Genomic DNA, 26248 nt, shown 5'->3' on the forward strand with positions numbered 1-26248 from the left:
CCTTCTCCTCTTTCAACATTTACAATTTCATAAATTGACAATAGCAAACGGCAAAATACATTGAAATACAGTTTATCCACAACTGTACAACAAAAAAGGCAAAGACCAAAAATATAATTCAAATAAAAAAGAGGACACTAAGGCTTGATTGTGTAATAATTACAAACATATAGGCAACGCATACTGTTACAGGTCTCATGTTGTTGTTTTTTAGAACAGAGTTTATATATATATATATATATATATATATATATATATATATATATATATATATTTCAATTTTATATATATATAATTTCAATTTTATTTATATATATATATATATATATATATATATATATATATATATATATATATATATATATAATTTCAAACTCTTTGTAAAAAACACCCAACATTAGGTTTTTGGCTTGTAAATTTACACTTGTGAATATAAAATTTGGCAAAGATAATTAATACATTTATAATATACGCCCCTTTTCTGTCATAGATAACAAATCCAAATATAACATGTTCAAAAATAATACAAAATATTTGTACAAAACATTCCGAATAACTTTGGTGACATTTTTCCATAACATTTTGGAGAACTGACGATGCCAAAAAAGATGAGGCACAGTTTCAGGTTGAACTGTGCAAAAGGTACAATTTATATCTAAATCTTTCTTAAACTTCTTGAGAACATGCTTTGCACGGTAACACTTATGTAGAATCCTGAAGGAAACCTCTCTAATCTTATTTGTGAGACAATATTTGTGGGGCAATGACCAAACTTTAATCCAAGGAATATTCTTCGCAAAGTTACTCCAATATGTGATGACATAAGACTTTGAGATAATTTCACACTTGAAAAGAGAACAAATAGCTCGGTTATTATTCTGGATGGTGAGAAACACATTTTTTCACAATGGGTGTTGAAAAGGAATCCTCCTCGTCAGGATATTCCTTGAGTGTTCAAGAATTGACAGAACAGGTTATATTACAGTTAAGGTTATTTATTTAGCAATTACACACATACATGAAATGCATACATACAAGGCCTTGGACTCAGCTCCCCTGATGGTCTGCTCTGCATACAGTCTGCACACAGTCAGCACACCCCCAGAATGAGAGTGGGCACCGTTCTCTAAGAACAATGGATATTTATCCCATTTCTGTGAGACTCCCTCTTATCTGACTTTCATATTTGTCTCAGTCTTAGTAGCGAAAAAGGGAGCTGAGTCCGTCTGTAATTCAGACATCTAGCTGACATCAGCAGCAAAGACAGTCTGTCTGTATCTAATCTGTTTAGCCAAGGTCAAGAGCGACTGAGAACTTGACCAGTTGCGATTTCTCAGCTTCGAGACACATTCTTTAGTACAAGCGAGACATGAAACTTTAGTCAAAGTAAGGCAGTACAACATATACATCATTAAATTATCTTCAGTGTCAACAATATTAACCAAAGAAACATCAGCTGGACATGAAGTCATCCAGTGATCCCAACCTTTGATTACTATTGAAGAGACGCATTCATGAGTAGATTATTATCATTTATAATTATATAAGTCTTTGCCAACAGAATACAATGTGATTTTAGGAACTCCTGTGGAAATCAACTAGCTATGGACAATGGGCAAATAGAGTTGTTGCTTTTCCAGGGATCGTACGAATTGTGCTTTCAGCTGTCCAAAAAGGTATTCCCTTTTTCCCACATAACGTGAACGCAGCAATAACCCGGCACAGGGGACAGGACAACATGGCTGCCACTGCGGGCCGATACTACGGAGAAGGCGGCAGAGCAACGAAAAGACAGAAAACGGAGGAAGGAGGAATGACAACGGTGAGGCGTTCTCGCTGGCCTTCATATTAAGCGTGTTATTATGCTAAAACGTGCTCGGTTTAGTTGTTCTAGGAGACGCTTTTAGCCTGACAAAGTAGCGCTTATCTAGCAGCTAACGGCTAACTGAAATGTAGAAGCTAGCCACATTAGCGGTCGTTATATCGGGTTTGGATAGAAACACGTTAAAGCGGTGACAGCTGGTATAATACATATTGTGTAGAGCGTTAGCTACTAAACGACACGCAATTACCCTTTTCTTTACTGTAAACAAATATGATATATATAGTAAACCATAAGCGTTCACTATTAATGTTCATCTCCAACGCAATAAGGGTTATTTTATAAGGGTCTTGGTCTGCTATTCAGGCCCAACTAACGTTAGTAATCTCTGCCGAACTGCGCCATCCCTTTTTCCACCAGGTGTGGACATATTTCATGAACCTACAAGCGTCATGTTGTGTGTGTGTCTGTGTGTGTTCGTTTGCAGGAGAGCTACGATGACCCTCACAAACCGCTCCCCTCCTCGGTGGTGCACATCAGGGGCTTGGTGGACGGCATCATGGAGGCTGACCTGGTGGAGGCCCTGCAGGAGTTTGGGGCCATCAGGTAAAAAGGAATCCCCTGCAGTCTGTGTATGTCTAATGTGCTCTCTGTGTTGTCTTTACTGGTATTCATGTGTCAGGTCTCATGTGAATTAGTTAATCTGTCAGCATTCATAATAACCTCTTAAAATGCACTCACAGACAACCCAGTCCTGAACTGCTGTCATCCTATCAAGCTGTTACGACCATGTAGAGTAGCCGATTTGAAATGTGAATTCACATTTCAAATATAAAACAATATATATATTTGTTTGTATTTTCCAGTGGGTCAAATGTTCAGTTGTAAATCAACTGAACGCGGTCAAATGTGATATGCTACTATTACTTCTTTTATTAAAACAGGCCGTGATCAAAATAAAATGCGTGTTTGAAAATGGGCCGTTGCAAAACATGTAAATTAAAGATGTATAGAACAAATAGGTCCACCTCAGAAGTTTTCAACAACAATAACAGCCAGTCGGCAGTGTTGACTGGCGCTGTGTCTCCCTCCATGTTGCGAACGAGTGGGTCAAGTTTTGCTAGTACAGGGAAAGTGGTTTACGAGAGATGTGAAGGAGATTGAAAATGTAACAATACACATTTATGTGACTTGTGCTTTTACTCATGACACATGGTTCAGTAATCTAGCCTGTCATTTTCTTCTTTACATCTTTATTCACAGTTATGTCGTTATGATGCCCAAGAAGCGGCAGGCCCTCGTGGAGTATGAGGACACGAGTGGCTCTGCCAACGCTGTCACATATGCAGGAGAGAACCAGGTTTACATTGCAGGTCACCCCGCCTTCATCAATTACTCCACAAGCCAAAAGATCTCCCGGCCAGGGGACTCGGACGACACCCGGAGCGTCAACAACGTCCTGCTTCTCACGGTCATAAACCCCATCTATCCCATCACCACGGTAACCTTATTATACAAAATAACCTTGTGACCGCGTCACATCCTCATTTGTGTAGTAGTCTGTTGAACTGGATACGTTACTATGTGGTTACAAATTCAGACAGAATCATTTATTCAATAAATTACACAGTACATGTCGATGTCAGTTGAGTCTGGCTTGAGTCTGGCTTCATAAGAAATAAAGGGATTCGATCATTTTATTCTAAGTGCTGAAAAACTACTGTCTCATACTAGACGTACTGCTGCCAATAAGTCCATCATTGTAAATGCATATTAAAGCATACATATCTATTATTCTGCATCAGCATGGTTGTTGCAGCATTTGCATCTTTCTTCATTTTATATATGGTAGTTAAGAAAAGTGCATATTTTTCAAAGGTGATACGAGTGCTGTGGAAATGAGTGTGCTTACTTTATTAAGAGTGCTACATGAACTTATGTGTATGCCTCTGCAGGACGTGCTCTACACCATTTGTAACAACTGTGGACCTGTGCAGAGGATCGTCATCTTCAGAAAGAATGGCGTTCAGGCCATGGTGGAATATCCTTTTCAGTTATTGCCTTTTACATTTGGACACTCTATAATTGTACACTGTGTTGATGTTTAATTAAACCCGGGCCCCTCATAAATTTTGATTTTAATCAGAACTCGCCTTAACTCATTGCTGCCACGTTTGACTCGGTCCAAAGTGCTCAGAGGGCCAAAGCCTCTCTGAATGGGGCAGACATCTATTCTGGCTGCTGCACTCTAAAGATTGAGTATGCCAAGGTAAGCGTATGGCCATGTCTCAACTGTGGTGCCTGTTGAATTAATGTTAGATGTTAATGAGAGGAAACTGTTTTGATCTTTTTTGTAATGCAATCCACAGCCAGCACGACTTAATGTCTTCAAGAACGACCAGGACACGTGGGACTATACAAACCCCAACCTCAGTGGCCAAGGTAACATGCAGTCCCCGACCCTTTCTTCCCCCTATATTCTTCCTCTCATTCCACTGTATGGGATGATTAGGGCTCTCTGCCTCCGGGGTTATTGCCTTTGATCACAGGTGAATGGTTTCACCCACCGTTCACCACGCTACTCAGCACAGTGGTCAGAGGCAGTATTCCCGCGATGCCTTTCACAGTCTTCATGCATTTTTCTCGCCACACAGGAGGCTCAAAGTAAGGGCATGAGGAGCAACCTCAAGGGCAGCCAACCTTAATGACAGGCTCATGCATGTGAGAAGCCCTACACACTCGTCACAGTAGCATAAGTAGGCGCACCATTCCTTACGCAGGTCCACATTCCTTACAGAGCATGTCACAGCTACACACCCTCACAGCCCTGCTTACTCTACACTACAGAGACTATCACACCTGTTGTTATTCCTTCAAACATAGTGGAGATTTTATCATAGCTTATATTCAGCATTGCTCTAGCCAACTCGGTTGACTCGTGAAAATATTTGGCACACCTCTGGTTAAAGGTCCCATGAAACCACTCCTGAAATATTGAACATTTCTCAGGCATTGATTTACTGAAGAGGTACTTCTGCACGAGGGTGGGACTTAGTGATGGGCAGGCTCAGGTTTGAGGGTAGGTGGAGCATAAACCCAATGATCACTGTCAGTGACATCGAGATGTTGAGGATTAAACACTGAACTGTGGGGTTGAGTAGCATTACGATCAGCAGAGACAAAAGCTGCTGTGTTTACATTTTTAGTGGATGGATGATTTTGCATTTAACCATTGAACAACAGATCTGGGACACAAGAACATTCTACATTTCATGGGACCTTTTATTGTACAACATATATTCGAAACAAGCTGCATCGACATTGTTAAGCTTTCAAATCAATATTTTGGGCAAATACCATGTGAACATTGTTTTTTAAAGGTATGGATTACAGCATTTGTTATTGGATATGTGTTCTGTTGATGTAATGCTAAAATAATTTGTTTAAAAACCAACCTCCTTGCATACCTGAAACCTCCATGAAGGAAAATGAATCAGCCACTCACTTTATGATGACATAGATTCTTCTTTGCCACTACAATGACAGAAATACAGGTTAAAATACAAGATAGCCAACTGTTAAGTAGATGAAGATGATACTGCAATTCACATTTTCCTTAAATTCTGTGTGGGCCGCAATACTGTAGTTTTTAACCTGATTACAGACAAATACTTTACTTAAGTGTATCTGTGTTGAGGAGTTCTTTTTTTTTTTCTTTCATTTTTGGCCAATCACTGTTAAATGATGTAGTTGTTTTTTCTTGTACCAGGACCACAACATGTACATTCCAGGTCTTATACAGGTGTTTTGACATCTTTTTTATCGTTTGTGCTGCCTTACGAGCCAGAGGTTCTCCTTGTGTCCTCACTGTGCAAACTCATACAGGCTTACTTCAACCTCTACAGCACAACAGCACCCACAGCCACCGCTAATGTAAATCTGCTCTGTGGCATACATCGGACACAGTGGGGCAACAAATACCGGAACACAACCTCAACTCAGTACTTCCTTATTCCAAGTCCATCATCACCACTACCTCCACCACCTGACATGGGAGTCCATTTTATCTCTTGGTGGTGGTCAGTTGCCGCCATTTCAGTTTTAAAGGAACAGAAACATTCCCATGGCCACGCGAACAGACACCTCGCATATCCACCACAGACTGACGTTGATAGATTGATAAGCATCGACCCCCACCGCTCTGCCTGTACAGCACATCTCATCCGCAGAGCCCACCGAAGAGTCACAACACATTGATGATGAGGGCTGGGAGGCAGGCGTGTCGGTCGTTGGGATGTACCTGCCATAACACAACCACAGGGAGCAACAGAGGAGTTTTCAGACACACTCAGCCCGACCAGGGAACAGACGATACCACACACTGGGGCAGTAAACAAACAAAAAAGAGGCCATTCCCGTTCTCAGATGCTAACACCGCTCGTCTCTACCATCCTTGGGCGAACACAACACAACGAGGCGAATATCCACGGCAACACACAGCTGAACCGCCATGACAGCACATCGTCACGCAGATATTCCAGATGACTTATGTCAAGCGCTAGACGCCTTTTCCACTTTGCCAGAGGCTGACAGCTATTAAACCAAATAAGCAGGCATCACGTGAGCGTCCATTTTTTTTACATGAGAAGAAATATCCACGGGGGGGCCTATGAAGACACGAGCATCAAACACCTTTCAAGCATACAAGCACAGAGGCGAACAGATTCCAAAATCCTTTCCTAAAGCTTCCTACATTTATGGACTCTGGTGTTTTAGTTTTTCCCCCTGTATCTTCTTCCCCATTCCCCATCCTCTCTGTGCTGTTCTTGTGTTGTTTCTGCGTTGTTTCATTTTCCCTTTTTTTGCACTGGCCCATAGTTGATGCCTTTAACGCCTCCCGTGTGATGCAGGTTTGGCTCAGTGTGTCTGTGGACAGACAGCCCATTCTCAAACGGTGCAAATGTCCTGCTTTGTGGTCAGAGCACGGTAAGCTGGAAATGAGCCCTTTTGAATAGGAACTGTCCAAACAAACCGGCAGCAAGTCAAAACCCAGCACGGATGTGTGGATGTACTTTTCTTTCTGGTGGTTGGAATACAAGGAAGGGAAGAAGGAAGAAAAGACTGAAGAGGGAGAATGAGTTGAGGCTGGAGTCAAGAGGTTGGCAGGCAGCGTCCTTGCTGAAGACTGCCCCCTACCTGCCCACTGTGTCCCATGCTCCATGTGTGGTGCTGTAAGTACTTGACAGAATGAATTCATAATCTGACTTGATGGTTAAAAGTAGAAAAATGATTGTGAAACTAAAACAACGTGACTGTTGTTGAAGTGTTTAGCCATCATCATACTACAATATGGTAAAGGCCCACAGCAACACTAGCAAACAACAGATGTCAGTCATGGAATTGACAAATTGGCTCTGAATTGTCTTGCTAAATTCTATAATGTATTTTTATTTTTTTCTCGTTATACCACCTCATGTCAGGTTCACGCGCCTAACCATCCAAGGGAATGAGTGGGTCAGTCAGTAGTTGGGGAAAAACACTTTTTTATCAAGGAGGGAGTGTTATATTTGGATGTTACTGTCTCGTAGCACTAGTCGCTGCACGGTTGGTTATAAAATTAGGATTTTATTTCACAGATTTGGAATTTTAGTTCAGGTTGTTTTCATTTGGTTTTGCACTGTTCTCAGGTTGCTGTCACATCTGGTGGTGACACATTATTAAACAATTAAAATAGGTAGTTTTTATCGGTTCTCTTTATGTAAAAAAAATTAAAAAAACTTGTGGAGGTTGTGCTTGTCCCGATTTAAAGTCCCAATATTTGGTGACTACGCCAAGTGAACTCTCCCCATGTTTCTTATTGACGTGTGACTTGAGCTCCACATTCAATGAGCAATCTGCAGTCCAGGGTGCATTATAAGCAGCCACCAATTTAGTATGAACTCCACATCCGAGTCAGTCGGAGTTGGAAATTAGTACCAGTCGGCGGAAAAATGTGGCTACAACATGTGCTCCGCCCACCAGCCAAAACAACAACATTAATCTGAGGGGCTGGTGGTTTTTTTCAATCCACCAGACAAAGAGAAGTAAACTGTGGCGTTTAATGCACAATCTGTGTACCTGCAGTCTCTATGCACATCAGAACTATTCCGCAGATTCATATTTTGGTTACAGTTAAGGTTATATTTGGGATATTAAATCTATTTAATGGAACAGATGTGAAATGAATTGGATGTCATAAGCAAACTGTAACCAAACTATAAATAAGTTTGGGTCATGATGAGAAAATATGTAGTCATCATGAAGCTATAGTTATGAAGAAGAAATTCACTGATTGACAGATTATATTATTATATGGTGTATATATATATATATATATATATATATATATATATATATATATATATATATATATATATATATATTCCAACACTCAATTTTAAATGAGAACATTAAATGTTGTTTTCATAATGGATCGCCATGACTAGATTGTCAATCCGCTAAACTACAGGAAGTTGCCTTTATGAACCGGGTTTGGTTGAACAGAGCTTTTTTTACATCAAATATTATGGGGGAAAAATCCCTACTTACTTTTTGGTTGATTACATAAAGCCCAGTCTACAAATCGGGTGTCATTTTTTTTCATTCTTCCACAATGTAACCTCGTCAAAACAATTGATGTCAATTCACTTCTGGTATTCTACGTCTGTCGTATCTGATTTGTTTGAACCTGTATAGTTTTGATAGTTTTCAATAAAACATGCTTAGCTCATAGCACTGATGCAGGTTGAACCCTCTGATCTTCTACTGGGATCTTTCTACTCCATGTAATAGGATGTTGATACAGTGTTGCCAAATGTATACGCTCTAATGTTTATTTGGATTTGACATGTGTATATGTGTACCTGCACAGATGCTGATGGTGAAGGCAATTGGAACAATTCACAAGGTGTGTGTGTTTGTACTGGGATGGCGGATAAAAGATGAAAGCTATTTTTCCAAAATCACTGCTAAAAAAAAATCTCCATTATGTCACGTATTGGATTAGCAATACCTTAACACCTTAAGTATTAACCCCTCTGTTGCATGTCAATCACAACCATGTCCCTTAGTAGCCTGCGGTACCTGTTGGATGTTCTTTGACAAGGAAGCTGTTTTATAGGCAACTTTTATTTGACCATTTTAGATCCCAATGCCAATCCTAACAAACGGCAGAGGCAGCCGGCTCTTCTGGGAGACCACCCACCTGACTATGGTAAATATCCCGTCAAGACATTGGTCTGACATTTCGAAGAATGGATCACACTCCCAAGACTGTATCTGTACCTCAAATGTTGTGGTTTGTCCCCTCTGATGAAGCTGGCCCACAAGGAGGTTATCACGGCTACAATGAGGACAGCTACGGCCCGCCTCCTCCCCACCGCATGGGGCCAGGGATGGGCGGGCGCGGGCGTGGCAGCCAGCGCTACGGCCCGAGTTACGGGCCGCCGCCGCCCGAGTACGGGCCTCACGCCGACTCCCCGGTTCTTATGGTTTATGGCCTCGAGCCGTCTAAGGTCAACGCCGACAAGGTCTTCAACGTCTTCTGCCTCTACGGCAACGTAGAGAGGGTGAGTGGAACACCTTGGGAACATTACATTTAGCTGACGCTTTTATCCAAAGAGACTTACAATGAGTGCATTCAACCATGAGTACAAACTCGAAACAATAAGAATCAAGAAAGTACAATTTCTTCAATAAAGTTAAACTACAAAGTGCTGTCATTAAGTGCTACTAAAGTGTTACTAGTCAGTCAACACCAAAAACTGATGGCTGCATACGTCGTGGAATACGTCATGCATTTGTTTGATTGATAGTTATTGTTGGAGTTTAATAGAACACCTGCGTATATTTCATTTTCATTTCTTTAACTGATTCATAATTGTCGGCATTTTTTTTCCAAGCCAAAATATTTGTAAATAACTAGTCCATTTAATACTGTTAAACAAAACATGCAAATTTAAGTCATGGCCTCATAAAGGAATCGACCTTATTGGTAATGAAAATAATCGCCGTTTGCAGAACTAGTTTCATGCTCGCTGTTTTTTTCCCCTTTTGTGTGCGAGTCAGCTGAACGTTTTTCTTCCTTCAGATTAAGTTTATGAAGAGTAAGCCTGGAGCGGCAATGGTGGAGATGGGAGACTGTTACTCTGTGGACCGGGCCATCACTCACCTCAACAACAACTTCCTTTTCGGACAGAAACTCAACGTTTGGTAAGAGCAGCTGTCCAGACTATTAAAAAAAACAAGAGACCATAACATATAAAAAGATGCAGAGCTGGATAAACGACCTTTGACCTTTCCCCCTGGCAGTGTGTCCAAGCAGCAGGCTATTGTGCCCGGACAGTGCTACCAGTTGGAGGACAACACCAGCAGCTTCAAAGATTTCCACGGATCCCGCAACAACCGCTTCACCTCCCCGGAGCAGGCGTCCAAGAACCGGATTCAGCACCCCAGCAACGTCCTCCACTTCTTCAACGCGCAGCCCGACATCGCTCCAGAGGTCTTCAACCAGGTGAGCAAAGCCGCCAGGGTTCCATTGTGCACATTTTTTACACACCGTCGCCTCAAACTTCCACTGAAACTGTTCTTTCCTTCCAGGCCTGCGAAGAACTGGGAATCAAGAGCCCCACCAGTGTGAAACTTTTCACCGGAAAGAGTGAGTACTATGAGCTACAACCAGGACAATAGTATAATATTATAGAAGATTCTGTCTTTTATATGTTTTATAAAGTGAAGTAAAGAGTGGGTTGTAGTAGTTAAATGTGTGTAATAATTTAAAAGACAGTTGCGTATTAATTATTTTAGTAACCTAATCAGACCCGTTGTGTGGCACAAAAGGTGAGAGGAGTTCATCTGGCCTCATGGAGTGGGAATCCATCAATGATGCCATGGAAGCCCTGGCTCTGATTAACCATTTCCAGATGAAAAACCCCAGTAAGTTCTCCTCTTTGCAATAACATATCAACATTGTTTGTACATGCTGGTCGTGTAGTTGCACCATATACTTTACATGTTATAGCCTTTATATTGTCTTTTACCTTTCTTTAAAACGCATGTTTGTTTGTGTCCTCTTCCAGGTGGGCCTTACCCGTACACACTGAAGCTGTGTTTCTCAACCACACACCATGCCAACTGAACACACTCCCCACAAACCATTTGTAATGTTTCGTGTCTTTGCATACTGTTCTCTACAATGTCACGCTCCTGGAAAACATTCGATCAGTAAAATTGACGAAAACTAGGACTGCTTTGCTTTAGAACATGTTACTTAAACTATGATTTTTGTATGATGTATTTACTTTAATCATTTTTTCAATCAGTTTTATTTTGTATGTTTCTAACACAAGGTTTGAAGAAAGAAAAGCACTCCCCTGAAATAGTTCAATGTGGACCTCCGTTTGTTTGTTTAGTTTAATCACGTAGAACAGTAATGATGTGAATACTGATATAACCAGTGTTCACGCCTCCAGAGATGATTTGTATTGTATCATTCATTTCTTCACTCTTGACAGGGAAACCTCCACGTTCACAGGGAGGTACAAATATATATATATACTGGCACGTTCTTCCAAAGAGAAGCGGCTGTAGTTTTCTGACATCTCTGTCCCGCAGTAGTTCGGGTGCCTTCTGTATGTTGATACCTGAACAATAAAGGATTATCATGAGGAAGATTAAAGGTGGGCGGAGATGAAGGAGCTGGTTATCAGTTTAGCCTCTGTCGAAATGCCATCGTCAAGTCGTCACCTTTTGTAGTTATCAATACTGTGAATATAACTTTGGCTGGAATAACTCAAGAGTTAGTGGTTTCAGTTTCCACTTACCAGCATTAGGTAGCTTGGATCGGGCTGAAGCCCCATCACTACACGCAGGTTGTGTGTAGCATAATGCACTCAGACCTGCACTGCATTATTTTCAGTATTACTGTTTGTATTCAGAAGTGCTAGATGAATTAAAGCAGTTAAAAAAAAATGAAAATAATTGCCCTTTTTACTTATTCACCTAAATTTTTTTTTATTATTGACGCATGTTAGTAGAATATCCAAATTACACTTGAGCTAACTATATACAAAGTGTATGTAGTATACTTGTATTTTTTAATTGTAGACCACACTTTATTGTGTTGCGGCTTGGATTATTTGCTGGCTCTGCATATATAGCCTGTACTTGTGTTTCCATACAAAAATAAATGGAATGCAGTTTACTAAATAAATTGCACACATATATAAAACAACTTGTTAAAACATAGAAGGACCGTTCTTTCACCTTTCAACAGTTTAAAAAAAAAAAAAAAAAATCTAAAAAAGGCAATTCTACTCCAGGAACTAGATTGTCTCTAGTGGAGAATCACAACACAGGTAGCAATTTACACCAGAACACCACGTGTCCTGCTCCAGAGCCACCAGTGTAACCAGTCACGTCACGTACACAGGTATCAAGAACAGAGATGGGTTCTGCAGGTTTCATACGGTCATGGAAAACCTGGAAAAGTAATGGGATTTTAAAATGGTTATTCACAGGCCTGTAAAAGCCCTTGAAAAAAAATAAAATCCCAAAAGTTTTGGAAAAGTCATGGAAATTTGTTGTATTCATGTTGTTCATTTACGCTGAGTTTGAATAGTTAATATGCTTTTAAAATAAAGACGCTCAAAATATAAGCAGGCATACATACAGGCATATATAAATGTGTATTATTTTAATCAAACTATTGTTTGTTTGTTTGTGTGTTTTACTGAAAAGGTATAGGTAGAAGCAAAAAATGCTTATATATTCCTATCCTAAATTATTATCAATTAAGTCAGATAATTAACTCGAAATAAAGAAAAAAATATATATATATGTATATGTATATATATATATATACATATATATATGTATATATATACATATATATATATATTTTTATATATATATATATATATATATATATATATATATATACATATACATATATATTTTTTTCTTTATTTCGAGTTAATTATCTGACTTAATTGATAATAATTTAGGATAGGATATATATATATATATATATATATATATATATATATATATATGTATATGTATATATATATATATATATATATATATATATATATATATATATATATATACATCTTCTATATACATACATTTCATTCACACTTGTAACCCTCAACAATTGTCTCTCATTCATTTGTACACCGAGATTTCACAAAATGTTTGGTCATGGAAATGTGATTAAAAGTCATGGAAATCCATTGGTCAAAATGTGTATGAACCCTGATTCTGACTTGATGCAGGTCACGTTAGCTTACGTTAACATTGTAGTTCATTTTGAAGTGCCACATTTCAGTAGTTATGTTCTCATAATAATGGATGTAAAACAACTCGTGTCTCGGTTAATCGCCCCCTTTACTTTCCTTTGACTCGTTATGTTGTAGCGTTCATAATACTGGAGAGAAGAAAGCGGTGGAAGCAAAAGAAAACTACAACTCCCATGATGCCCTCGGCCTCGTAGGTGTTTCCGGTGTCTTATAACATTTTACTTCCTTCCACACAGACCGACACGAACAAAAATCGAGAAAGAAGACGTCCGCCAACTTTTAAATGTCGTCGTCAACGGTCGCGTGTTGAGCTCGTTCCCTCGCTTCCGTTTCCATCGTAACATGCGCGGCGCGTGACGCCACGTCTGAGAATAGAAGCGCTGTTGACAAAACGCAGAACCGTAACGTGTAGGCCTCCCCCGAAGAAAGTTTTTTGGTCGAGGGCCTGTAAACAACATGTCCTCCGCCTCGCAGCCTTCCTCCAGACGGCAGTGGTGCTACCTCTGCGATCTGCCCAAGATGCCCTGGGCCATGCTGTGGGAGTTCAGCGAGGCCGTGTGCCGGGGATGCGTCAACTACGACGGCGCGGACAGGATAGAGCTCCTCATCGAGACTGCCAGGCAGCTGAAGAGCACGCACGGGGTTTTGGACGGCCGGTCCCCGGGTCCTCAGCAGCAGGGCAAACCCAGCTCGGCCGGGCCCCTGGAAGCAGGGCGGCAGCACGGGGAGCGTATGGAGAGGGAGAGGGAGAGGGGGAGGGGTGAGTACGGGGTGTCATCTCGCCTCCCCAACGGGCTGCACAGGGCCGAAGACGTGGCCCTGTCAGAGGGCAGCAGACAGAGCCCAAACACACGCCGGGCTATCGTTGGGGCAGTTCCTAGCCTCCATGGTGCCATATCCCATGCCTTGATGACTCAGGGGTTGGTAGCGGCCCCTCACGGGCTTCTAGCACCCATGTCGGGCTCCAGATCGGGGGCCACGGCGATCACCGTCTCGGCCGGCCCCGTAATGGGCGACTCCGGCAGGAGGCAGGTGGTGTCCCTCGGCGTGGGTGCTAGCACCTCTGCTCTGGTGGGTATAGATCCCGCGTTGTGGCGGAACAATGAAGTGATGGCGGAGCTGAACGAGGTGGCTCGCTGCCGGGTCGAGGGCTGGCCCAACCGCCCCAAAGCGGTGCGGGACGTGCTCGTGGCGCTGAGCAGCTGCGTCCCCTTCAACGTGCGCTTCAGGAAGGACCACAACCTGACGGGCCGCGTCCTGGCCTTCGACACCAGCACGTCGCCGGAGTTCGAGCTGAAGGTGTTCGTGGAGTACCCCGCCGGCTCCGGGATGATCTTCTCGGGCGTCCCGGACCTGGTCAGGCAGATGTTCCGCGACTCGGCGAAAGACGCGGGCAAAGCGGTGAACTCTGGGCTGCGCTACGTGGAGTACGAGAAGCGGCCGGGCACGGGAGACTGGCGCGGGCTGTCGGAGCTGCTGAACGACGGCGTGCGCATGTTCAAGGAGCCGCCCATCCAAGAGGTCCTGCCCCAGCTGGATGCGGGGTTGCCCATGCCGACCGCTGGACGCTCCGCACCGGCGAAGGGCGCCCCTCGCCGCCGCAAGGCCTCCCCGGGCTCCGAGAACGGGGAGAGCGAAGGGAGGCCCGATCACCCGGCGAGAGAGCCCTGGCCCCGGGGCGCCTACTCCGGCATGGAGCCGCTCCCCGGCATGGCCGTCCCGCAAGAAGGGCCGCCCCGCCTGCACAGCCAGCCCTCGCCCATCTCGGCGCTGATGGGCGTCGCGGACAGCCTGAGCTCCAGCCAGATGGCCAGGGACGGCGCCGGCATGTCCACGGCGCACTCCTCCTCGGCCGGGCGCCCCACCAGCGGCAGCCCCTCCACCGCCTCCACCTCGGTGTCCCAGGCGGCCTTGGGGCAGGGCCTGAGCGCGGCGGGACAGAGCGGAAACGCCGCCGGCACCGGGGAGTCCACGAGCGGCGCCCAGGGCACCCTGCTCTGCTGCACCCTCTGCCGAGAGCGCCTGGAGGACACCCACTTTGTCCAGTGTCCCTCCGTCCCGCACCACAAGTTCTGCTTCCCCTGCACCCGGGGGTTCATCCGCAGCCAGGGTCAAGGCGGGGAGGTGTACTGTCCCAGCGGGGAGCGCTGTCCGCTGGCCGGGTCCTCCGTGCCCTGGGCCTTCATGCAGGGAGAGATCTCGACCATCCTGGCCGGAGACGGAGACGTGACGGTGAAGAAGGAGAGCGACCCTTGACGTCTCCATCTTGGCGTGGTGAATTGGTAAGACGATGAGAAACACGCGCCGCTTCTGCGTCTGTCTTAGATCAGCCGACACGAGGGACGCAGCTGTCCTGAGGGGGACGGACGCCGGCTTTAACAGAACATTATTTTTATTAGGTAGGGACACGGCGGACATTAATAAAACGTTCCTGTAAATGCGCCAGAGGCTGTTTTTCCATCTGTGGTCCCTGGACAGATGTTGCAAAGTCACCCTAAAAAAACTATCAGTTTGAAATTACAAAGTTACGCATCATTTACCCTTTACAAAGCATGCAGAAACAATAAAAGAGAGAATATTAATATGAGTAGAAACATCATTCAGGACACTTAAGATGTGCAACACAGAGGCTCATAAAGCAACACGTGCAAATACATGAGGGATAGTTCTGTCCAATAGAAACATGGACTAGAGATGATGCTGCGTTTTAGACGCTTAAAATATATAAATCCATCTGAGGCTGCAAAACAAAAGAGATGCATGCAGGGAGATGAGGGTCCACTGGCAATTACAAGACAGACAGACAGACGGGTGACAGCAGACAGACTGACTGAGGACAGACAGTCGGGTGACAGCAGACAGACGGGTAGGTGACAGTAGATTGGTAGGTGACAGCAGACCGACATGCAGGTAGGTGACGGCAGACAGACAGACAGACGGGTAGGTGACAGGAGACAGACAGACGGGTAGGTGACAGGAGACAGACAGACAGACGACAGGAGACAGACAGACGGGTAGGTGACAGGAGACAGACAGACAGACAGACGACAGGAGACAGACAGACAGACGACAGGAGACAGACAGACAGACAGACGGGTAGGTGACAGGAGACAGACAGACAGACGGGTAGGTGACAGGAGACAGACAGACAGACAGACGACAGGAGACAGACAGACAGACGACAGGAGACAGACAGACAGACAGACAGGTAGGTGACGGCAGACAGACAGGTAGGTGACGGCAGACAGACAGACAGACGGGTAGGTGACGGCAGACAGACAGACAGACGGGTAGGTGACGGCAGACAGACAGACAGACGGGTAGGTGACGGCAGACAGACAGACAGACGGGTAGGTGACGGCAGGCAGACAGACAGACAGACGGGTAGGTGACAGACAGACAGAGGGGTAGGTGACAGACAGACAGACAGACAGACAGACAGACGGGTAGGTGACAGACAGACAGACAGAGGGGTAGGTGACAGACAGACAGACAGAGGGGTAGGTGACAGACAGACAGAGGGGTAGGTGACAGACAGACAGACGGGTAGGTGACAGCAGACAGACGGGTAGGTGACGGCAGACAGACAGACAGACAGACGGGTAGGTGACAGACAGAAAGAGGGGTAGGTGACAGACAGACAAGTGGGTAGGTGACAGACAGACGGGTGGGTAGGTGACAGACGGGTGGGTAGGTGACAGACGGGTGGGTAGGTGACAGCAGACAGACGGGTAGGTGACAACAGACAGACGGGTAGGTGACAACAGACAGACGGGTAGGTGACGGCAGACAGACAGACAGACAGACGGGTGGGTAGGTGACAGCAGACAGACGGGTAGGTGACAACAGACAGACGGGTAGGTGACAACAGACAGACGGGTAGGTGACGGCAGACAGACAGACAGACAGACGGGTGGGTAGGTGACAGCAGACAGACGGGTAGGTGACAACAGACAGACGGGTAGGTGACGGCAGACAGACAGACAGACAGACGGGTGGGTAGGTGACAGCAGACAGACGGGTAGGTGACAACAGACAGACGGGTAGGTGACGGCAGACAGACAGACAGACAGACGGGTGGGTAGGTGACAGCAGACAGACGGGTAGGTGACAACAGACAGACGGGTAGGTGACGGCAGACAGACAGACAGACAGACGGGTGGGTAGGTGACAGCAGACAGACGGGTAGGTGACAACAGACAGACGGGTAGGTGACAGGAGACTGAGGACAGACAGACAGACAGACGGGTAGGTGACAGGAGACAGACGGGTAGGTGACAGGAGACTGAGGACAGACAGACAGACGGGTAGGTGACAGGAGACTGAGGACAGACAGACAGACAGACGGGTAGGTGACAGGAGACTGAGGACAGACAGACAGACGGGTAGGTGACAGGAGACAGACGGGTAGGTGACAGGAGACTGAGGACAGACAGACAGACAGACGGGTAGGTGACAGGAGACAGACGGGTAGGTGACAGGAGACTGAGGACAGACAGACAGACGGGTAGGTGACAGGAGACTGAGGACAGACAGACAGACGGGTAGGTGACAGGAGACTGAGGACAGACAGACAGACGGGTAGGTGACAGGAGACTGAGGACAGACAGACAGACAGACGGGTAGGTGACAGGAGACAGACGGGTAGGTGACAGGAGACAGACGGGTAGGTGACAGGAGACAGACGGGTAGGTGACGGCAGACAGACGGGTAGGTGACAGGAGACTGAGGACAGAGGTGTTCTAGAGCTGGGTCTGGTGCTGGGTACTAATTAACTATTTCTTTAAAGTATGTGTATTTTAAATATGACAACCAAAACAGATTAAATTAATCAAAACCAACTTGAGTCCCCGATAGGAAATGTGTAAAAAATAATAGCTGCAAAAAAGATTATTGCAAATGAAGAAAAAAAAACTATCAGTGTTACCAACCGTGGTACTGTTTATGATTATTATTATTATTATTATTATTATTATTATTATTTTTATTCAGCTTGGCTTACAAAGACAGAGTAGAACTCTGTGGCTGATGTGTCCTTCCTCACGTCCCTCACGATGTTCTTCCAGACTGCACGAAGGTGAAGGAAGGAGCGCGGTCACACTGTAGCTCAGAAGAATGTTTATTCGGCGTGTAATCGCCCAAATAATTCAGACTGCGCTGGGTTTTGCGCATGATCGGCCCGTTGCGAAGACGTAGAAGAAAGGTGCGTCTGCCGTGGTGCCAACGGAGATCTCAATAGTAGACTCACAAGACTCACAGGAATTCACAAGATGCTCTGTAGACGCTGTGACGTAAACACAACGTCGTCATCGCCTCTCAGCTGATGTCTCTGGCGGCCCGGTGTCCTCGGCTAACCGCCGTCTCTAATATTACACCTGGGGCTTTCAGGGTTCACCGACTGTTAAGGGCAAGACTTTTTAGGAATGTATTCACCTTTTTTTTATATCCCACTTTTGTACTCGTGCTGCAACATTTTCTAGTAGTATAAGTGATCAATTACTGTGACCTGGACCCCAGATGAGTTAATTTCTTTGCTAAAATGAACTTTATTATGAGTGGATTGTAGTTTAGCTAGTTTTGCTGACCCATGTTTCTTCTTCTCTCCCCCCAGTGGATCAAACACTTTGAAAGCACTTCCCTATTATCTCGAGCAGAGGTCCACTTCGGCTGCAGTTCATCATGTGTGCCTCTAAGAACAGAATGACTCTGAACCCCAGGAGAACAGCTACACACACACACACACACACACACCGCTATCTAAAGAAGAGGGACGCGTCCATCTGTCGGGGGGGAGGAGGCGGGAGGGTCCTCGGCTCCCCTGCGAAGGCCGAGCTGCTCGCGTCCCAGCCGAAGGTGGAGTCCTGAACCAAATCTCTTCCCCTCTTTGTTCCAGAGCAGCGGAGGCCTCGTCGTCAAAGCCCAGGATAGAAAGCACACGCTTGTTTTAGAAACGACAATCCGTTTTGGTCCTTTTTTGTTTCGGTTCTACGTGTTGTCCCCGTGCAGACGGAGGACGGCGACATTTGACAGAATCGAGCAATTCTTTTTAAAAAAAACATAACAAATGAATGTTCAAAATGTGGCAAAACCAATTGGTCCTTAAAAAGCCAAGGATTGAAGAAAAAAAAAAAAAAAAATGTAATCCCACAATATGTCTCTTAGGTATTCTCCTCTTATTGTATGTCAAAAATGTGAATTTACTTTCAATATGGCTATGTAATTTCTATTTTTGATACAATACAAATTTCTATGTATTTGTTTATAGTGATAAGAAGACCAAAGATGGCTTCATGCTCAATGTAATTTTATTGTATTGTAGCCGTGTATGCTGTACTCACTGATGACCTCGGCGTCAGTCACTAATTTGTTCATCTATCACAGAGGTAAGCTTGTCTTTTGTCTATTTACTTCTTTTTTTTATTGTATGTATGGTAAGATAATTAGCACCACAATCTTCAATGGTTAACCCACATACTCATGTGACCCGAACGGGTCAATTCTACAATAAATTACAAAATAGTTACGAGTCACGGACACTTTATTCTTTCAGCCTCACAAGTGCAGTGTTGAGACGTCTTTTTTTTTTTTTTTTTTTAAGAAACTTTATTTGATAAATATTGTTGACACAAAAAAAATCGTGAAAAACCCACACCAGAAAAAGGAGCCATTGAAAATGCATTAATGGCCACTGAATTAAAAGGAAGTGAATGTTCCAGAACACCGTGGGAGTGTGTAGAATGCAAACGTCATTATAAAGCGATCAGACATTCTGAACAGAAAATGCACGACTTGAATTAAGCACACGCACCAAACGATAAAAACTAATGTTTTGTAAACACAACTAGAACCCGTTCTTCAGCGAACATCAGACAATAGATAGTTGATCTGTAAACATATCGTTTTGTACACAAGATAGTGGCGTAAATCCTTTGTTTCTTGACAGAAGGTTCAGAAGGGGCACCCGGTGTCGGCGCCCAGGGCCTCCTGAGCCGCCTTCATGGTCTCCCGCTTCACACACCGCCAGTAGCCAGGGAAGCCGCTCTGATGCCGCACCTGAGGGCGAGGCGGGGGTTATCCCATCAGACAGACCCATTATTCAAAATGCAACACAGGAACATCTACTGATTCATTTAGCAAATAGTTTGCCATGCTAAAAGCGTCAATCTTATAAGTGTGGAGAGTATTTTTTCTCCCCCTTCTGAATTTCATCAGCATTCAATTTGATCACTTACTTAAATACAGGGTTCATACACATTTTGATGGATTTCCATGACCAAACATTTTGTGAAACATGAAAAGGGGAGAAAATGTAGTATTTAAACTAAAAATGAGAATGAGAGTGTATGTCTGCTTATATTTTGAGCGTCTTTCTTTTAAAAGCATATTCATTATTTCAAACTCGGCATAAATGAACGACATGAACACATGAATATAACACTTTTCCATGACTTTTCCAAAACTTGTGGGACTTTTCCAGGCCTGGAAATAACCATTTTAAAATTCCATGACCGTAAGAACCCTGTTAATAACTTGTTAGCAGAATAATTCAGCAATTCTGGGAAATATGAAAATCATTTTCTGCATAGTTGCAGATGAATTAGTTAGAGGGCCTTAGAGGGGCTGGTGGGCGGACCTTTGGACCGAGGCAGTTGAGTCGCTTCCCTTCTTTATGCTAAGCTACGGTAACCAGCTTCCGGCTGTAGCTCCATACGGACGTGAGAGCATCTGAACGTCTTAACTCTCCGCAAGTGTCCCACCTATTCCTTTCAGAAGGCCGTATGTGCGCTGATGAATAAACAACGAGGGGACCCACCTTCAGACCTCGCAGCACTCGGTCTTTCATCACGCCCATGAACTCCTTGTGGCTCAGGCAGTTGTCTCCGTCCATGTCGAACAGTTTGAACACCGTGTCCAGCACGCTCTCGGACAGGTCGTGGCCCGTGGCGATCCTCACGGCTCGCTTGAACTGGGCTGCGGCGAGAAGGGAAGGGAAACAATGGCGTCACCGGCTGCATATTCAGTGTGCAGAGCAAACGGGCCACGATCTGCTCGACAGAGAGGACTCACCCATTCCAACGGGACGGTTGGCTCCGGTCACCAGTTTCACGGAAAAGGCAAAATCCTCCAGGTTGTTGGCGAAGAGGCAGAAGGCTTTGAACTCATCAAATGTGATACTCTGCAAGGCAAGAGGTCCACTTCACTTGTGTGCTACACTGAAGGACCTTTTCACAGCATTTACGAAGGAGAGGTCCTCTCACCTGGCCGGCGGGGATCCTCCTCCTGATGTTTTGCCAGTAGACTTCGTTGTCTTCCTCGTTGGTGTAGTGGAGCAGCCACTCCGCAAAGTCCTCTCTCCGCATGGTGTCCATACCTCTGGAGAACTGCATGAACTCCATCTCCTGGACTTCGGCCTGCAGGTCCTCCATGAACCTGAGGAACAGAGAACGTGACGCCTGAGGACCCAGGAGTCCTGCTCACAGAAGAGGCTGTAGCTAAGACGTCCGTTTCATTCTTCACAATGACGTCTATCAGAGGTCTCGACTGACTTCTTTTCTGCATCGGTTTACCGCTTCGGTTCTGTGTTGATCGCACATTTTGCTCTCATTTAAGAAACCAAAGCGTGGATATTTCAGTCTCTCGTAAGTTTAACCACCTAAAACACCGTAAGACACAGTGATGATGGAAAGCGTGCAACATTTTCACACTACTGTGTCACAGCGATGGCCACGTTGTGACGCTGCTCTCTGCTGCTGATGTGAGGCCTGTAGTCTGAACATGGGACTCGGTGTTCTGCACCTTGCATGAGAGGACAGAATGAGGCGTCGAGAGGCCACATAGCACTGAAACCTGGTGGTATTGAGCTAAAGCGATTGGAAAATATTGTAATACACGTGGTAGTTCAACCCAGACTGAACAGGGTTTGGTGCTGAACATATTTACAACCAAAAGGTTGAACGTAAAATGTTCATTGATTTCATCATCAGATCAAACCGTTGCTCAGATTTATCTTAACTTCAATTTAAATTATGGAAAATATGTTCTCCGATTTGTCCCAAGGTCTGTAATACTCCTCCCTACAAAAGTGGACAGTACGATCACTATTTTGGAAATAAAGAATCAAATATTCCACACATTTTTGCAGGATTCTGGCCACAGAGCTGACCGTAACATCTCAAATGTAGACTTGAACACACCATGTGATCACCGACAGTAGCAGGTGTGTGTGTGTGTGTGTGTGTGTGTGTGTGTGTGTGTGTGTGTGTGTGTGTGTGTGTTACATTTCCTCACCTGCGGAACTCCTGATACTGCAACTTGTTTTCTCCTCTCTTGCCGAAGAAGTAGGCCTGCAGAGTGGTGTTGGCGCTTTCCCCGTCCTCCGCCGGTTTCTGTAAACATCCGGGGAATGTACAACCACACCCACGCTTTGTTACTATGACAACTGGCAATGCTATTAGCGATGCTAAAAAATGACTCAAATCAAGCTCGGCTTCCCTCTGAAGGGGAGGTGAATAACCCACCTCTGTGCTGTCCTTGGGGACCCGCCTCATACTTTTCCCAATGATTTTCTTCAGCTTCAGAAGAAGAAAAAAACAAAAACATTGTTAATGTTCAACCAGAGAAATTGAGAATTAACTTCTGCAATGGATTTTATTAAATGGCTCAATGTGAACATAGATCCTTCGTCACTGAACTGCCATAAGAAATGAACAAATAGGAGTATTTTACTGATTATATATATATATATATTTATTATACATATATCTATATAAATCCTACGTCTACGTAACACACACACAGACACAGAGGGCAGGCCGTGCACCTCTTCTCTCTTACTCAAGGCTTTGGGCTTGTTCACGATATGAGAATACGACTCAAGGTGCATAGCGTGCCGACATGCAGCCTGCTGGCCCGGTCCCGGTCTGGACTCGGCAGAAAGAGAACCGGTCTGGTTGGAGCCGACACAAACATATCAAGTGGCTCTAAATAAATGGACTAAACTGCGGTGCTGACTCAGGCTGAAGGAATGCAAACACACGACCGGGTGGAAACCGGCTCTCCCTCACCTTCACGCGGCGCCATGGTCCATACTTACACCCGCCCTGGCATCAGTGCTTGAGGCAGCATTAAAAAGGTGGCAAAATATTTTGAAATTTGAATGCACACACACACACACAGAACAGAATGACAATCCTCTCTGTGCAACGTGTCCTCCCATGATTACAGCGCTTCTATGTGAAACAAATGTGTGTTTTACGGAAGTACACTGCTCACATCTCGCCAATAACAAAAGAAAAACTAAATCCGGAGACATGTCTGGGGTCTTACCTTGAGAAATTCCTTTTGGTCCACTTGCTCGTTGCCGTCAATGTCGAGCATTTTGAAAGCTATGTGAAATCCTGTGCGTGGCTCTGCAACAGTAATGTTATCGTTATACAGTCAGTTATAGATAAAACTATACCTGTATATTTACCACACACACACACACACACACACACACACACACAGTCACATTAGTCAACCCACTCGGTCAGTAGGGCAAAGCTGCATTTGTGCTGCGACAGCCTGGAAAACAGCATTAAAACAGAAATCAGGTCAAACAGCTGCTCCGCTGACATGTGCAGGTGTGCAAAAAGTTGGAACACCAACAGAGGGAGAGGGAGGGAAGCGGAGCAGCATTCTTGCAGAAGAGAAGAAAATGCACGTGCATCCATTTAGCACAACATCCCTGAGAGGTGAGGGCGGGTCTGGGATTCTACTCACTGGTCAGGATGGTCAGCAGGAACAGATACTCCGTGTAGGATATCAAACCTGCAAAGGAATGAGCGCTGAGTTTTACTCACGGAATACGATCGCCAACACATCTATTGATTGGCTTCTGAAAACAATCGCCCCACGTGTTGGCCGCGGACAGACAGAAGACTCACCGTTGTCTCCGATGGACCTGAACAGCTCGTTGCCGGCCGGGGCTTTAGAGGCCGCGCACAGCATGCCGTTAAGGTCCTGCAAAGACGCCAAGAAGAACACTGTCACACTGTGCTCTCCATGGGCCGTTTGAAACTCATTTACACAACGTGACGGTGGAGGCATACTTTTGCTGTTAGGTTTCTCTTCTGCAGCTTTCCTGCATGAGGAGGAGGAGAAGGGAAGATTTGTTAAGAAGAATACAACAACAATTTAGTTTTTTCCCCCATGTATCTTGGTTTATACATCTGAATGTCAGGGATGGATCTCAATATCTGATTGCAATCACATCACTGGAAATGATGCAACACAAAGGGTCTAAGTTAGAGGTCAGCTGTATCCAGGGTTCATACACATGTTGACCAATGGATTTCCATGACTTTAAACCAAATTTCCATAACCAAACATTTTGTGAAATCTCGGTGTAAACATGAAAAAGTGAGAAAATTTAGTATTTAAACTAACAATGAGAATTCCAAAGCCAGTATACCTCATGACACAAATGAATGAGACACTAGTTTGATTAAAAGAATAAACATTTATAGATAGAGCGTCTGCCTGTTTATATTTTGCACGTCTTTCTTTTAAAAGCAGATTAATTATTTAAAACTCAGCGTAAATGAACGACATGAACACATACTTATAAACACATTTCCATGACTTTTCCAAAACTTTTGGGATTTTTATTTTTTTCAAGGACTTTTCTAGGCCTGGAAATAACCATTTTAGGGTCTAAGTTAGGGGTCACTGGCAGTAGATGGAGACAGGAGCAGTGCGGCCTTACGGTCTACGTTCTCCAGCATCACCGAGAACAGGAAGTCCCTCGGGGTCATGTAGGGCTCCTGGTCGTAGACCACCGAGGCGAACTGGTTGAAGCGGACCTTTCTGGCGGATGGATATGGGTTTGCAGCAGAGACCTGAAACGGCACAGCGAGTGAAATAAACAAGACCCGACATGAGGACGCAGTGTTGGCCTGACAACAGGGAGGGGAGGGGCGTGGTTACTGAAGTACCTGACGCTCTTTCTGTAAATATTAATGAGTGCTCGCTCTTATTTCGACTTATCAGCATTTTACTCGACGTTTTAAACCCTCAGAAGTGTGAAACGAACAGTTGTCACGTGTGTCAGCGTGCTTCAGTTTCGACCGTAGAAACTTTTATTCGCCATGTTGAGTTCTTTACTCACTTTTGGAACCTCCGCGTGAACGGCGAAGGGCAGAGTCCTGTTGTTCGCACGATACTGGTAATAACAGAGAGCCCCGGTTCCGATAAGGGACCCGAGGATGCCGGGTCCCACGGCCCGGCGCAGTGCTAAACCTTTCAGGGACCGAGGGCTCCTCAAAACGTTCCTCAAGACGGCGGCGACCCTTCCCCAGCTGGCCATTTTACAGGAACTTGCTCGATAGCTGGCTGCGTGATCTCCCGAGGCTTCCGTAGCTGCGTACTGTACGTGGGCAGAGCCGCACTCCTAGTCACGTGACGCCCGCAGGTCCAGGAATACCATACATGTACTTTTTAATGAATAAAGGAATTTAGAGAATAACAATAATACATAATTAACATTACTACATCCTGACAAATCGATGGACACGAAAACTAAGCAACCTTTTTCAAAATCTAAAAGACAGGACTTATTTCAGTGATCACATATTAAAAGATCCCCTGAGACATGTTCTAAGTTATATACAAATACTCAGCTTTGAATATAAATTGGTGTTTTATATAGTTTTCCCATAGAAAAGTTCAAGTGCTATCTATTCCTCCCTCGTTGACAAATCCTGAATCTATGAAAATGCAGATCATTTTCATTTCAAAAGCTGAACTTCTGGACAGAAGACTTCACTGGAAAGTCTTTTCTCATTTTTCCTCATTTGTAACCTGGAGGCATCACATAAGTGGCTTATTGGTCCACGATTGGCTTATGATGTCATAAATGCTGCTGTTAGACGTCCAGGTGTTAAACTGAGAAAGATTTGAGGTGAGCGCAGAGAACCCGTCTTGACCCTTTGATAGCAAGCTGTAACACACTGGTCGTAACGTGTTTTCCATCACCCGCCAGCAGAGCAAGCGCAACAGACCTCTTCAATTTACTTACTGTACATAACGTGCTGCAAGATTTTATCTG

At 44.6% G+C, this 26248-nt stretch overlaps 3 protein-coding genes across 3 annotated transcripts; 2 read left to right on the top strand and 1 right to left on the bottom strand.

Moving 5' to 3' along the window:
- Positions 1–1735: 1735 nt before the first annotated feature.
- LOC306753511 (heterogeneous nuclear ribonucleoprotein L-like) lies at positions 1736–12191 on the top strand. The gene is given in 16 exon segments (XM_079237387.1): positions 1736–1822; positions 2310–2428; positions 3086–3323; positions 3778–3858; positions 3990–4091; positions 4192–4264; positions 6733–6745; positions 6747–6808; positions 8733–8768; positions 9006–9074; positions 9179–9429; positions 9951–10072; positions 10172–10373; positions 10460–10517; positions 10700–10795; positions 10939–12191. Coding segments are annotated over 16 exon segments (1665 nt in total). The 5' UTR covers positions 1736–1738; the 3' UTR covers positions 10998–12191.
- Positions 12192–13544: 1353 nt separating this feature from the next.
- Positions 13545–19687, top strand: LOC306732926 (interferon regulatory factor 2-binding protein 1-like). Its single transcript, XM_079214102.1, has 2 exons — positions 13545–15443; positions 18773–19687. Exon 1 carries the CDS (start codon positions 13618–13620, stop codon positions 15415–15417), a length of 1800 nt encoding a protein of 599 aa, XP_079070228.1. The 5' UTR covers positions 13545–13617; the 3' UTR covers positions 15418–15443; positions 18773–19687.
- A 50-nt stretch (positions 19688–19737) lies between these two features.
- Positions 19738–25507, bottom strand: micu2 (mitochondrial calcium uptake 2; the record flags this gene model as incomplete). Its single annotated transcript, XM_079214103.1, has 12 exons — positions 19738–20214; positions 20975–21132; positions 21229–21337; positions 21420–21591; positions 22450–22547; positions 22680–22733; positions 23488–23570; positions 23923–23970; positions 24087–24162; positions 24252–24283; positions 24908–25040; positions 25310–25507. The coding sequence occupies 12 exons, from the start codon at positions 25505–25507 to the stop codon at positions 20110–20112; spliced, it is 1266 nt and encodes a 421-aa protein (XP_079070229.1). The 3' UTR covers positions 19738–20109.
- Positions 25508–26248: the final 741 nt, after the last annotated feature.

The sequence above is a fragment of the Taurulus bubalis genome, assembly GCF_910589615.1.
Source record: "Taurulus bubalis genome assembly, chromosome: 2".
In the NCBI taxonomy this organism is placed as follows: Eukaryota; Metazoa; Chordata; class Actinopteri; order Perciformes; family Cottidae; genus Taurulus; species Taurulus bubalis.